This window comes from Mesocricetus auratus, unplaced genomic scaffold, assembly GCF_017639785.1.
Source record: "Mesocricetus auratus isolate SY011 unplaced genomic scaffold, BCM_Maur_2.0 Super-Scaffold_6730, whole genome shotgun sequence".
In the NCBI taxonomy this organism is placed as follows: domain Eukaryota; kingdom Metazoa; phylum Chordata; class Mammalia; order Rodentia; family Cricetidae; genus Mesocricetus; species Mesocricetus auratus.
In genome coordinates this window covers 60,736,621-60,751,569 of record NW_024429184.1, presented here as the reverse complement: position 1 = coordinate 60,751,569, position 14,949 = coordinate 60,736,621, and the positions used below count along the sequence as shown (strand labels likewise).

General features: G+C 37.3%; 1 protein-coding gene across 5 annotated transcripts in view; it reads left to right on the top strand.

Moving 5' to 3' along the window:
* Positions 1–14,289, top strand: part of Terf1 (telomeric repeat binding factor 1) — a 29,498-nt gene extending 15,209 nt beyond the window's left edge. For 2 of the 5 annotated variants that reach the window (XM_021225258.2, XM_005066704.4), the window contains 4 exons: positions 2,621–2,677; positions 4,387–4,475; positions 6,492–6,598; positions 13,425–14,289. In XM_021225258.2, the coding sequence (XP_021080917.1) occupies positions 2,621–2,677; positions 4,387–4,475; positions 6,492–6,598; positions 13,425–13,586 (415 nt within the window). In that variant the 3' untranslated portion in view covers positions 13,587–14,289. Of the gene's footprint in view, positions 1–2,620; positions 2,678–4,386; positions 4,476–6,272; positions 6,599–13,424 lie in introns of those variants that run through there. The other 3 variants (XR_005875628.1, XR_002382147.2, XM_021225259.2) reach the window with 3 other exon arrangements.
* Positions 14,290–14,949: the final 660 nt, after the last annotated feature.

Sequence of the window (14,949 nt, the reverse complement as noted above, 5' to 3'; positions counted from 1 at the left end):
CTCAGGATGATTGTTTTTCTAGCTCCATCTATTTACCTAAGAGTTTCATGATTGCATTTTTTTAAATGACTGAGTAATACGACATATTTTTGACCAGAATATCTGCTCTATTTACAACCTTCCCAACCCTCATTTCAGATGTCTGAGTTATCAGTTGACATTTATGTTATTGTGGGACTTGGATTCCAGTAACCTTTATTTTACTTAATGACCACAAAGCACAAAAGTGGTAATGGACCAGAGGGTGACCTTGAACTTTGACCCACCTACCGTTACCTCTTAAGTGCTAGAATGACAGGTGTACACCACTTCACGCAGTGTTCTTTCTTTGAAATGATGTGGAAAGAAAACATTTCTAAGGTAAGCATGATGGCCCATAGCTGTAATCCCTGCACTTTGGAGGCTGGAGCAAGAGGATCTTGAGTCCAGAGCCAGCCTAGGCTACTTATATAGCAAGACTCACAAAAAAGGGCAAAAAGAACTTGTCAGGGCTGAAGTGGAGGCTCAGCAGTTGAGGGCATTTGCTGCTCTTGCAGAGGACCCAGGTTTCCTGCTCATTAACCACTTGGTAGCTCACTACTACTACCTGTGACTCCAGATCCTAGGAATCTGATCTCTCTTCTCACCGTCTATCTGGCAACACAGCACAGACTTCTCTGATATTAAAGTACTACCTTTTTTTTCTTGGGAAAGGTCCTTAGTTCCTCCTTTCCCGGATTGCTGCCTTTTTATTCTCTTCAAGATAAGGTCATATTTTCCATTCAAAGATATTCTTCCTCAAAGATCACCTGTGTAAATTTTGCCTAGCCCTCTGATTAAAATTGTTAGGTTTGTGCTCCCACAGTACAAGCTATCAAGTCATGTATCCGTGATAAACCTTAACTTTGAAAATAAATTATGTGTTTATCATAATACTAAGAATTCTATGAAGGTTTTTTGTTGTTGTTAAGTGTTTTGGTTATTTCCTTTGAGGTTTTTTGTTTGTTTGTTTGTTTTCCTATTTGGTGGTATGTGTGTGTGCATTTTATCAAGCCTAGAGTTTTATACATCCTAAACAAATGTTCTACCCACTGGGTTATACCGCAGACCTTGTTGAAGGGTCCTGATTAACTTTGAACATCTTAATTGGCTTGGCATCCTTCATGCCTGGCTCATTACCAGACACATATGAAAAATTTACCTGAGTACTAATTACAGAGAGGAAAGTCAAAACTAGAAGTAAGATTGAAATTGGTAATCAAGCAAATATCAAAACCTTTCTGGAAGCTAAGCTGGGAAGAATCAAGCATCAGAAGGCCAGTAGCAGGACAGCAATTGACAGACTGCGAGTGAAGCAGGTGCCCACTGGAGGTGTGATTGTGAGGGTACACAAATGCCATGGAGAGTGAAAATCTTACATCTTTAAGACTGGAGGAGATAACTATTTTCTCTAGTAAAGCTTATAAACCATTTGGTAAGAGTTTTAGGCAGTAAACAAACTGTAGCACAAAATCTATAGTTCATCACTAAACTATTGATATGATGTAAATATTGATATTAAGATAGGCAAAGGTTTTAGTTTTGAGCAGAACCTTGAAGGGAAATTTTGTTATGTTTTGAGACAGAGTCTCATTATGTAACACTGATTGGTTTGGAACTCACTGTGTAAACTAGGCTGGTCTCAAACTCATTGATATCCCAGGTGTTAGGATTAAAGGGTGTGTATGCTCAGCTGGCTAAGATTTATTATATGTGGAGCTAGGGGTGTGGTTCAGTTGGTAGAGTACTCGCCTATCTTACACAAAGCCCTGGATTTGATTCCCAGCCCAGTATATACCTGTAACCCTAGCACTTGGGAGTTGTGAAAACAGTGTCAGAAGTTTAAGGTTATTTTTGGTTATATAGCAACTTTGAAGCCAACCAGACTACATGAGACCCTAACTTTAAAAGAAACTGAAAGTGGGAGTGGGGGGGAGGAGAAGATATTTCGGGAAAGAGAAGTAGACCTATTGGAGAAATAGAATTGAAATTGTCGTGTTGTGGTTTTAAATGTTGTTTTAGTGAAAACAAAAGGAGGGGTTTGGGGGGCTGGTTTGTTTTGTGGGGGTTGGTTTTAAGCTCAGTGAATGTCATGGTGCATGGCTTTTATGCTAGAGAAGACTAAAGCAGGAGGGGCATGAGTTTGAGTTTTGTCTGGGTTAGATATTATCTCACTTCCCACGTACCACCATGTCCCTCAAAAGTTCAATTTGAGACAGATTAAAAAGACAAGAAAATAAACTTGAACCCATCAAGTTATATACATTAAACTCTTGTTGTATTTTTCATATATCAGTTGTACTCCAGCAAAGATTTTAAAAGAAAACATCATAGAATAGTTTTCTAAAGGAAAACATGGTAAGTTATTGGTTGCAGTATTAACTATGCTTAGCTTGTGTTTGGGGAAGTTAGATTTGTACCTCTTAAGCACATCTAAGCAAAGGTGTTCACCTTTTAATGGACTCCGTAAGTCCTTAATCTAACCAGGCTTCCTTTCCAAGATGTTTCTTGTGTGTTGAAATGTATCCTGACTGTGCCAGGTACTTTTCTTATACAAAGTTCCATTTGTATATATTCTTAGAACTTTTTTTTTCTTTTAAAGTGTTAATGACCAACAGTCAGAAACTGAATCCTTTGTGGATACAGAATCCATAATAAGGTAAAGTGACATTTTTCTTTGTCCCTAAAATCATTGATGAAAGCAATTCATGTAGATTTAAATATGTTAAGATTGGCATGTAAATATTATGATTAGATACAGCTCAGAGTCCTCTTTAACTCAACAGATATTCAAAACCCTGAAATATCATTGGATTTCTAGCTATAAAGGCTTTGATATGGAATCTAATAGGCTATTAGACTAACAGATACAGAGGATGTGAGCTTATTCTGGTATTCTAGCATTATAACAAAGACTTGTTGCTAGCATAGGAAAGGACTAGAAGCTACGTTTTCTTATGTGTGTCTGATATTCCAATTCTATAAAATTATTTTTAAAAACTCTGATCTACTATAAATGCTGTGAGAGACAATTTAACACGTCCAAAGAGCGGAAAAAGTCTGTGTAGATGATTTCGGGGATCATTTTGGTTGCTGAGTGAATATATGGGAGGGGTTGGCTAACTTAGTGTGGAAAGGATTGGTGATTAGGACTTAGGAATGCAAGATGTTGCATGAGTTGTCCATAAAAGCACTATATTAGAATATCTGGGGAGGAGAGGGAACAGGGTCTCAATATGCAGCCCTGGCTAGTTTGGAACTTAACTGTAAAGTCACCTCTTCATGCTAAGATTACAGGCCTGCACCACAATGCCTGACTTGAAATAATTCTTAATCACACCTCTAAGTGTAAGAAAGATACATAAATGGTGGTAAGTTCTTGGAGGGATAATAGAATTGTAGAAGACTGATAGAAGGTGGTATCAGTAGCATTCCTGAGTGACTTGAGATTCTGTGGAAACAGGAGAAACATTCATTAGAAGATGAAAACTCTTGGAGCTGGTGATACAGCTCAGTGATGGAGCACTTGCTTAGCATGTGTAAGGACCAGATACAGCCCCCAGCACTGTAAAATCCAACGGTGTAAAGACCCATCATTGGAACACTAACTGGTGGGAGGTGACAAGGTCAAAAGGAGGAAATATTGTCCCAAGGTGGAGCAGGAATGGAGGTAGACCCTAGACTTAGAGGTGAAGAGTTTGAGAATAGCATTCTAGAGAAACACAACACAATAGAATATTTTAGAAGAAAGGAAAGACGAGGGAGGATTTGCTAGTTGCAAAATGTTTTCATTGATAAAAGTATAGCTAAAATGTTTACATTTTATGTTGAGCTAACATACTTACATAAATTCAAGCACACTTTTTTTTAGGTTCTAATTTGTTTCTATATAAAATTAGAATAATACTAGCTTTGCAGGGCTGTTAAAAAATAATGCCACATCCATTATTTCCAGTATAAACTTACTTTAAAAAAAAAAGTCTTGGAAGCTGAAAAGTACATGATCTATCATCAAATAAAGGAGTTTTGAGAATTCTCCTGCAGAAAATTATTTAGAAACCACAGGAGAGAAGGAAAGTAAATTCTCTGTAATTTAAGGAGTGTTTGGGAGTTTTTTGGTTTGTTTTTCCTTGGTCTATTTGGAAAACTGACAGAATCATGATTTCTGAGCAAATGAACTATAAAAAGATGAAATAAAGGGAACTTCGACAATAGAAATATTAAAAATTAATGTGGGTCACTTAAATAAGCAGAGCAACAAGAGAAATAGACCAGTGTAGAAGATCCTGTAGCAAAGGTAACAATGCATTTTTCTTCTGTACTTTCACTAGTCTCTGGAATTAATCTCAAGCTCTCATGTTTTATTAGGTGTCACAAGAATGTCTTATCTAAGTTGAAACAAGGAAGCAGTCAACCAGATTTTAATAAGAAAGAAAAAGGAGTGGGAATTCTTCAAAGTGAGTACTGTTAACTATAGTTTTAGAAATAGAGAGGAATACTGTAGCTGGCCACCTTACCTCCACATCACAAAATGCACCTCTGGTAACCAAAGCCAGCTTTAGAAAGTTAGCTTTTCTTGATGGTCTGGTCTGAATTATTTGGCTATTAGTCACATTGGTTTTCTGCTTAACTGTATTTAGCAACTTTTTGCACAGTGAAGAACCAAAGCTCATTATTAACATTGAGTAAGTGAATTCCAAATCAGTACTACCAGGGAAAATACAAAAGGTTAGGTTCCTTGATATTCCATAACATTTTTGGTTTTTTGAGACAGGGTTTCTCTGTATTGCTTTGGAGGTTGTCCTGGAACTTGCTCTGTAGACCAGGCTGACTTCGAACTCACAGAGATCCACCTGCTTCTTAAAGGCATGCACCACCAACACGCAGTTTTCCATAACATTTTTATCGACTAATGAATACACAATCTTGTTTTATGTTTTCTCTGTTTAAAGACACAGTGGTGTTGGCTCATTAATGTTGAATCATTGCCAGCTGCGCTGCAATGCATGCCCGAGTAAAATACATGCCACTATTCCATGTTGTCCTCTAACTTCCTCAGGTACACACACATGTAAATAAGTAAATAAGTTATTATAATTTTTTAAGTTTGGATAAAGAATTTGAAATTGAAAATTGACTCTTTGTGTCTGTAAATACAAATTTAAGCTTTAGAGTGTAGAATGCTTTAAGCAAAAGTCTCCCCCCAAAAGCCAATCTTCAGTTTTTCTTAGTTAGCTGTTTTTAGTTGGTTTGGAATCAAACTAAACAAATTGGAGTGAGTTTGTTCAGTTCAGAATCTGGCTGTGTAGTCTGGTCCTGTCTCAAACTTGGGATCCTCTTATTTGGCCTCCAGAGTTTACTTATGTGTGACATCATGCCTAGGTCTTATGTTATATATAATCAAGGCTTATAGCATTATTTTCTTGATATAATCCCTACGAAATTCTACCTTGCTGCTTTAAATTTATTCTTCATGAATTCTGTAATCCGAATTCCCTTTTCTTTGCATCCTTCTTTTGTTTCCTATTTGTCTGGATTTTTTTTAATCTATAGTTTCTAAATTCTTGCACTATGAAGACTATCCTTTGTATTTCTTTAAAATTTTTGTCTAAATATAGTATTCTTTAGAATATTTTTTGGTCACAGCTTTGCAAACAAATTGATTTTGAGTTGCTACAGTGTTGAAGTCTTGACATTAACATGACTTATCCCATCTTTGTATATGAGTTACTTTTCTCTCTTCTGACCAGGTTTTCCTCCGACATGCACTAAGTACTAGAAATCCCTCCTTAATTACTGCTTTGGCTTTGGATTTCCATTTAATTGAAGTGATTTTTCACCTTAACTCGCTTATTTAATCTCCAAATAATTTAGGCTGTTCAAAATATCTTTCTATTATTGATTTCCCATTTAATTATCTTGTGGTCTGAGAATAATTTATAGCAGACAAAAAGTACCTGTATCCTAAGTTGGCCATGAACTTGCACCAGTCAGTCCTCCTACTGCTGCCTCCCAAGTGCCGATTGTCAGAGGGCAGCTTTCAGGAGTTGGTTCTCTCCTTCCACCAGGTATGAACTTGGATAACCAGACTGTATAGTAAGAACTTTACTGGCTGAATCATCTTACCAGTCCCTTAAAGAATTTTCTTGGTGATTATTGTTGATGTATATCTGAGAAGAAATGTATTCTGTTATTAAGTATCGTAAAAGATTTCAGTGATCCTCTACCAAAAGCACTTTTCCTTCTTTATACAGGTGATGAAATATGTTTCTGGAGGTGAGAGGACCCTTCTGTGGTAGTCAAATGGATTCCTAGAATTATGTTGCTTCCAGATTTGAAGGAAAAGGAATTAAACGTATAGAGCTCATTTTCTTAGAGTTGCTAAAGTAAACAGGAATTTCATGGTAACCTTTGGAAAGTCCACTGTTTCTTCAATTGTGAAGAAGGAATTAATGTTGGTGTTTTATTCTTAGGTGACATATCAACAGAAAGAAACGGAAAAACCTCTGGAATCAATGGATTATGTATTTCAAAGAATCAGCCAGACACTGATGAGAAACACAAGCGTAAGAAAAAACAGGTATTTTTCACTCCGTTTGAGTATTATTTATAGATATTAAAGTAAGTGTTTATACTCATTTTCCTAATATGCCTAACTTAATAAGATTCTTAATGCATTTGAAAACCACACAGAAATTACAACATAATACCATTTAATCAGGGATTTTTGTTTCTGTTTTTGTTTTTTAAAACGGGTTTCTCTGTGTAGCCCTGTCTTTCCTGGAACTCACTCTGTAAACCAGGCTGACCTCTAACTCAAAGATCTTTCCTCTGCCTCCCAAGTGCTGGGATTAAAGGTGTGCGCTATCACCACCCAGCTTTGATCAGATCTTAAGTAAACTTCAGAGTTGACATTGTTTCTCCCATTTAATATAATCAGCTGTTTGTCCAGTATGTGAAACTATTGATGTAGTAGTTTATCTGACTTTCCAACTCTTGACAATAGATCAATAAACCTAGTCCTTGTTATCTTACTGTGTCTGGAATATTTTTTTCTTTACTGTAATTAAGATATGTTTGGTTTTTTCTAGCCTGTTTGCACTTGAATCATTTTAAGTGTAAGAACTTTGAGAATCAACCCACTAGGAATATTTCCTGTGACTCAAAGTTACTTTGCATAGATAACTATAGCATAATAGTCAAAATAATAAACAGCTAATTTGATTTGCTTCCTGCACATCACCATGCGGGGGTGCTACTTCATTAGCCCGTGATGCCTTTGTATTGTTTTTGGTTGTTTGTTTGTTTGTTTTTATACTGGGTTATATAAGGCCACTTTCATCCAAATTGATATGTGATCTAATCTCTAAGCCTTTTTTTTTTTTAAGTGACCATTTGTTGTGGGCTGTGACCTTCATATGTGCTTCATAGTCTACTTAATCACCAGTACTCCTTGGATAGGAGGGAATCTAGAGGGTCAGTTAGGGTTTTGTAAAATTAGCTTATTTGAGAATAGGCACCCATGAAGGAGAATGGGAGTTTTTGAACTTGGGAGTATTTCAAAATATTCTTTTCCCCTGCCCATGACAGAAGTAGCACTGGATTTTATGTTATCTTTACTCTGAAATATGGTAAAGATCCTGGAGGTCAGACTTAAAAGTGTTATACCCCTAGAGTTTTTCCACTTTTTAGGTTCATAAATGCTAACTACTGTAATTCAGTTCTAGTTCATTATCCCTGCCAGGGATGACTCTGTCTGTGAACTTATGGTCCGGACTCTGCTCCCAGTAAATGTATTTATTATTCTTTTCATAATATTTTTTTTAAATTAAACTTAACTTATTTTACATTCCAACCACAGTTTAACCTCCCTTCTCTCCTCCCAACCCCTCCCTCTACTCCCCCCCATTCACTCCTCCTCTGCTTCTTTTTAGAGAGGGGAGGCCTCCTGTGGATGTCAATCACACATGGCATATCAAGTTGTAATAAGAATAAGCACCTCCCTGTGTCTTAAGGCTGAACAAGGCAATCCAGTATGAGGAATAGGTTCTCAAAAGCTAGCATGAGAGTCAAAGACAGTCCCTGTCCCCATTTATAACATATATGCAGAGGGGTTAGTCCCATGCAGGCTCCCTGATTGTCGGTTCAGTCTCTGTGAGTTCCTATGAGCTCAGGTTAGTTGTTTCTGTGGGTTTTCTTGTGATGTCCTTGAGCCCTCTGGCTCCTATGATCCTTCCTCTCCCTCTTCCTCAGGATTCCCCAAGCTCTACCTGTTTGGCTGTGGGTTTGCATCTGTTTCCATCAGTTATTGGATGAAGGCTCTCTGACAGTTGGGGTATCACCAAATTGGTCACAGGAGGTGACCAGTTCAAGCTATGTATCCACTGATGCCAGGAGTCTTAGCTGGGACCATCCTTGTAGATTCCTGGGAGTTTCCAATGCAACAGGTTTCTATCTGACCCCTAAATGTGCCCCCTTTCCACCCATCTCTTACAGTACTCTCCCCCATCCCTCAACCTGAACCCTCATGTTGCCATCCCCACCCACCCCCATTCCACCCACGAGATCTCTTCTATTTCCCCTTCCCAGGGAGATCATGCATTCCCTCTTGGGCCCTGCTTGTCACTTAGCTTCTCTGGGTCTGTGAATTGTAGCATGGTTATTGTTTACTTTACAGCTAATATCCACTTATAAGTACATACATGTTTGTCTTTCTGAGTATGGGTTACCTCAATCAGGATGATTTCTTCTTTTCTAATTCCATCCATTTACCTTCAAAATTCTTGGTGTCCTTGTTTTTAACAGCTGAGTAATATGCCATTGTGTAAATATATCACTTTTTCCCCCCATTCTTTAGTTGAGGGACATCTAGGTTATTTCCAGATTTTGGCTATTAGGAATAAAAGTGCTGTGAACGTAGTTGAGCAAATGTCCCTATGGTAGGATGGAGCATCCTTTGGGTATATGCTCAGGGAGGGGAATAGCTGGGTCATGAGGTAGATTGATTACCAATTTTCTGAGAAACTGTCTTACTAATTTCCAAAGTGCTGTACAAGTTTTGCACTCCTACCAGCAATAGAGGAGTGTTCCCTTCTCCACATCATCACCAGCATAAGTAATCATTTGTATTTTTTATCTTAGCCATTCTGACAGCTATAAGATGGAATCTCATGATGGCTAAGGATTTTGAACATTTGTTTGTGTTTCTCAGACATTTGAAATTCCTCTGTTGAAAACTCTGTTTAGAGCTGTACTCCATTTTTAATTGGATTATTTAATTTGTCCATATCTAATTTATCGAGTTTATCTTTATACATTTTGGAAATGAGCCTTCTGTCAGATGTGGGGTGTTCTATTCAGGAAGTTGTCTCCTGTGCCACTTCCCTCAAGGCCATTTTCTGCTTCGGTGTAGCTAGATTTATGTTGAGGTCGTTGATCCATTTGGACTTGAGTTTTGTGCAGTGTGATAGGTATGGACCTATTTACATTCTTCTATATGTTGACATCTAGTTATGCCAGCACCATTTGTTGAAGATGCTTTCTTTTTTCATTGTATAATTTGACTTCTTTGTCAAAGATCAGGTGTCTATAGGTGCTGGACTTATGTCTGGGTCTTCAGTTCAATTCCATTGATCCACCTGTTGGTTTTTGTGTCAGTACCACAGTTCTTATTACTGTAGCTCTGTAGTAGAGCTTGAAATCAGGTGTAGTGATGCCTCCAAAAGGTCTTCTATCCAGCCACTTCACTAAAGGTGTTTGTCAGCTGTAGGAATTCCCTGATAGAATTTTGGGTCACTTTTATATACTATCATATCATTTGCAAATAGTGATACTTTGATTTCTTCCTTTCCAATTTGTATCCTCTTGATCTCCTTAAGTTATCTTATTGCTCTAGCTAGAACTTCAAGTGCTATACTGAATAGATATGGAGAGTGGAGAGCCTTGTCTTGTCCCTGATTGCTTTCAGTTTCTTCCCATTTAATTTGATGCTAGCTATAGGCTTGCTGTATGTTACCTTTAATTATGTTTAGGTATGTTCCTTGTATCCCTGATTTCTCCAAGACTTTCATCATGAAGGGATGTTAGATTTTTGTCAAAGGCTTTTTCAACAGCTAATGAGATGATCATGTGGTTTTTTTTTTTTTCCTTATGTTGAACCATACCTATATTCTGGGATGAAGCTTAGTTGGTCATGGTGGATGATTTTTTTTTTAATCTTAGATTCAGTTTGAGACTATTTTTACATCAATGTTCACGAGGGAAATTGATCTGTAATTCTTTTTAATTTAGTCTTTGTATGGTTGGTTATCAGGGTGACTGTGGCCTCCTGAAAAGCTTTGATGATGTTCCTTCTGTTTCTAATTTTGGAATACTTTGAGGAGAATAGGTATTAGCTCTTCTTTGAAGTTCTGTTAGAATTCTGTGCTAAAACCATCTGTCCCATCTTGGAAGATTTTGATGACTGCTTCTATTTTATTAGGGGTTATAGGTTTATTTAAATTGTTTATGTGATCTTCATTTAATTTTGGTGTGTGGTATCTATCAAGAAATTTGTCCATTTCTTGTAGATTTTCCCAATTTTTGGAGTCCAGGTTTTTTAAGTATGACCTGATGATTCTCTGAATTTCCTCAGTGTCTATTGTTATGTCCCCCTTTTTGTTTCTGCTTTTGTTAATTTAGATTGTCTCTGCCTTTTTGGTAAGTTTGGATAAGGTTTGTCTGTCTTGTTGATTGTTCTCAAAGAACCAACTCTATGCTTCATTGATTCTTTGTTTCTATTTTATTGATTTCAGCCCTCAGGGTTAGGGTTAGGAGCCCAGGGGAAGAGGTACATCTGGGTTTATTGGGTGGGCTTATAGAGAGTGTTAGCGAGCAGCCTGACCTCCTAAAACTGTCTGGGCTATGGGCAAGGGAGAGGGCCAGGGGATGTGCCCTAGGGATCAGGCTCTGGGGGGTGGGGCAACTTGGCTGAGAGGCAGGTCACTTACCTGTTCTTTAGACTGGTGTGGACTGTACCTGGGCCCATGGAATCTGTTGGAGTTGTGGGGAATGGGTGGCCTCAGGAAGGATCATGAGGTGGGAGGTGTTGGACGGTGGAGTAGGTCTTGGGGATACAGAATCCAGGCAGTGGGGACAGTCCAGCTAGCAGGCAGGTCAGTCACCTACTCCTCGACAGCGTAATTATAATTTTTTATTTGAAATATGCTATTATGTAGCTCAGGCTGACCTCAAACTCTTTATGTAAAGATACACAGGGTTTCTCTGTGTATCTTTTGCTGTCCTGAACTCAACTCTATAGACCAGGCTGGTCTCGAATTCAGAGAGATCCACCTGCTTCTGCTTCCCTAGTGCTGGGATTAGCGGCGTGCGCTTCCACATCTGGCTGTTGCTTCTCCTTTCTTTGCCTCACTGGGTTCACAGTCATCACCACAGCCAGCTTCCATTAGTGCCTTTGATTCTTTACTATGTACCCCATGACTAATTCTCTGGATATAAGCCTGGTTTTCAGGTTGTTCTGATTTCCCCATTGTGGATAGGAGTGATAATTTCCAAGTGCTTTGCTTTTCCAACTGGAAACCAGAAACCTGTGTCTCACAGACTCTTTCCCAGTTGGAAAGGTGTCATTTATAGATAACGGTCAGAGGACAGTATTCCTCTTGTAGGGAGAGTATTAAACTATATGATCTTAAGAATATATGGGTATTGACCATGCCGCTGTTTCCTTTGCCAACCTCCGGTTTTATTTTCCGGTTGTCCACTATTGACCTTGTGATAGAGAACTCCTTTCAGAAGGTAGCTGACATACTTAACTTTATGTTATATTGGAGCCTTCATTTTAATTTTTTCATTTAAATTACTCAATTCCTATTTGGATAGTTTTTTTTTCCTTGTCTATTAAATAAAATACTACAGCCTGCCTCATTAAAATTTGTAGATCCTTTTTTAAACATATTCCTTTAAGGAAAAAAGTAAATGCCTTTCAAAAGGATCTCCTCCACACAAAGATTACATAGTGTGAATTATCGTAACAAGCTTTTCCTTTGCTATGAATTATGTCATTGTGAAGGTGCAAAGTAGAAGGCACAGTTACTGTAAGTAGCATACAACCCTGAAAGGATTTGGCTGTGGTCAGTGCCGGTTTCTCTAGTATTCAGCCATCTGTAAGATAGTTTTCATCTCATATTTGTCTTTAAGATACATTGATTTTTTTTTTAGCACCAGAATTTTCTAATATGAATTTTATTTTTTTCAATTGTAGTAAAATATATATAATGGTAAATGTTTCATCTTAAGGTTTTTAAGGCTTGTTGTTTTTAATTGTACATATTTCTGGGATAGGGTATACATGTGAGTAAGGTGCTCACAGTGTTGAGTCCCCAGGAGTTGGAATTACAAGCCACCCATCACAATTCTGGGAACTAAACTCAGACCCTTTGCAGGAACAGAATATATTCTTAACTGCTGAGCCAGCTCTTCACAGCATCTTAATCCTTTTTAAGGGTACAGTTTAGCAGCATTAAACATAATCATATTTTCATATCATTGCCACAGTCTACCCTTACCTTTCAAAACTAATTCTGAACCCATTAAAACTCTCTTCCTTTCCCTTTCTCTTCCATGCTTGGTAACTGTCGTTTTTACTGCCTGTCGCTAGGTAGCTCACATCAGTGAAATCATACAGTTCTTGTGTTATTTTTATTTAAGATTTATTTATTATTTATGTTAAGTGTTTATATGCATGCAAGTGTACCTTATGCCATAGAGGTCAAAAGGGGGCATTGAATCCCCTAGAACTAGAGTTACAGATAGTTAATAAGCTACCATGTGGATAGTGGGAACTGAACCCAGGTCATCTGGAAGAACAAGAAGTGCTTTTAATCACTGAGCCATCTCTCTAGCCCCAGTGCTTGTCTCTTCATTTCTAAATTATTTCACTTTGCATAATATTCTAAAAGTAAGTTTTTCATCATTTTCTCCCAGTTTGTGTGTTTAATTAATAGTAGTTGTATTTTTGAAATTACAGAAGACTTGCAAGCTTTGTATCTGTGTGTACCTTCCCCGGCACAGGGAGAGAATTTTCACTAATTTGTTAGTGAAGTACTAAACAATCATGGGCTCTATTTATTGAAAGCTGCTTAAGATATCTCAGTGAACCTGAAGTTAGATAGACTCTCACTGTATAGCTGTCCCATCTTAGGTGGCTAAGCTTCTCTAACACTACCGTGAAATGTTACATGGAAATGGTGTGGTCTTATAAAATCATATATGTATGAGTGTTCATATATACAAAAGTATATAGCAAAATCATTTTCATTTTTAAGAAACAAAGTATTGCTTTGATTTCTAAAAGAAATACTATCTGTAAAGAATGTTTCTTTGAGTAACTTTCTGTTCTTTTTCAACAGACATGGCTTTGGGAAGAAGACAGAATTTTGAAGTGTGGTGTAAGGAAATATGGAGAGGGAAATTGGGCTAAAATACTATCACATTATAAGTTCAACAACCGAACAAGTGTCATGTTAAAAGACAGGTGGAGAACAATGAAGAAATTAAAACTGATTAACTGAGACACTGAAGGCTGAATGAGTTTGTTTCAGCTTAATAACAGGGGCAGTTACTTGGATCCCTACATTTTGTTTAGAACTTTCTGGTCAGTTATGGGTCTTAAAGTTTTTGTCGAGAGCATTATTTGTTACAGATTTATACTGTAAAAGTGAAATAATGTGCCACCAGTGTTTTCTTTAAGAATCTTTATTTTTGTACATTATAGATACATTGAACCCTAACAAATTCAGTACCCTATCCCACGTCCTATTTTAATACAAAAGTAAGAGCCTAATAAGGTAGAAAGTATTTATGGCTTTTTCTGTTTGCTCTGTTCCATGTCTGTAGACTTACCTTACAAAATGCCACATAGAAGTGGATTTTCTTAAAAAATGAACTGGGATATTCTTTTGTGGTGTTTTTTGTTGTTTTGTTTTTCTTGACTTATGGCTAATGTACTGCTTACTGAAGATTTTACTACTAGAGTGATAAATGTTCAAAACAATCTAAGATTCTGACAAGCTTGACTTAGTAGTTTCATTTAAAGGAAGTTGAGTTTTCATCAACAATTAATTTAGAATATTTACTCAAGGACTAATAATTAGCATTTTGAGTTTTATGTGCTATATTTAGCAAGTGAATAAAAATCTGGACTATTGAAATATTTATGTTAGAAACAGTATTGTGTAATGTCTCTACTTTTTTTTATTAAAGTGTCATGCATTATTTTCCTATTGTTCTTGAATTTGTTATCCTATTTACCCAATAAACAGAGACATTAGTAATTGTTGGGTGATTCCTGAACCAGTAATGACCTCACATTTGCCCAGTAACCGTGTTTACCCAGTATGCTGTTGATTAGTTCCAAAGTTAGCATCTTGGGTCAAAATAAGCATTCAAGTCAATGTCACTCTAAACATAGTTCATATATCATCAAATCTAAATTGCTACTATAAAATACCTATTATTTTACCCATTGCTTTAAAAGGTCCCAATTAGATATGGTACATTATTACAATATACTTATTAAAAGCTATTTATTCTTTTATCTTTTAGCTTTTTTTAGTGAGTGCATAAATCTGCATGCCATGGCATGCAGGAGGAAGTCAGATAATAACTTGGGGGAGTGTGCTATTTAGTGTCTAGTCAACTTGATACAAGCTAGAGATACTTGGGAAGAGGAACCTCAGCTGAGGAAATACCTTCATCAGAGTGCATAGGCAAGTCTGTAAGGCATTTCCTTCCCTAATGATTGGCATAGGGGGATACAGCTCACAGGTGGCAGTGCCACTCTCCGGCAGGTGGTCCTGGATTGTATAAGAAAAAGCAATATTGAGCAAACCAGGCTGAGCAAGCAGTTAAGCAGCACTCCTCCATGGTTTCATC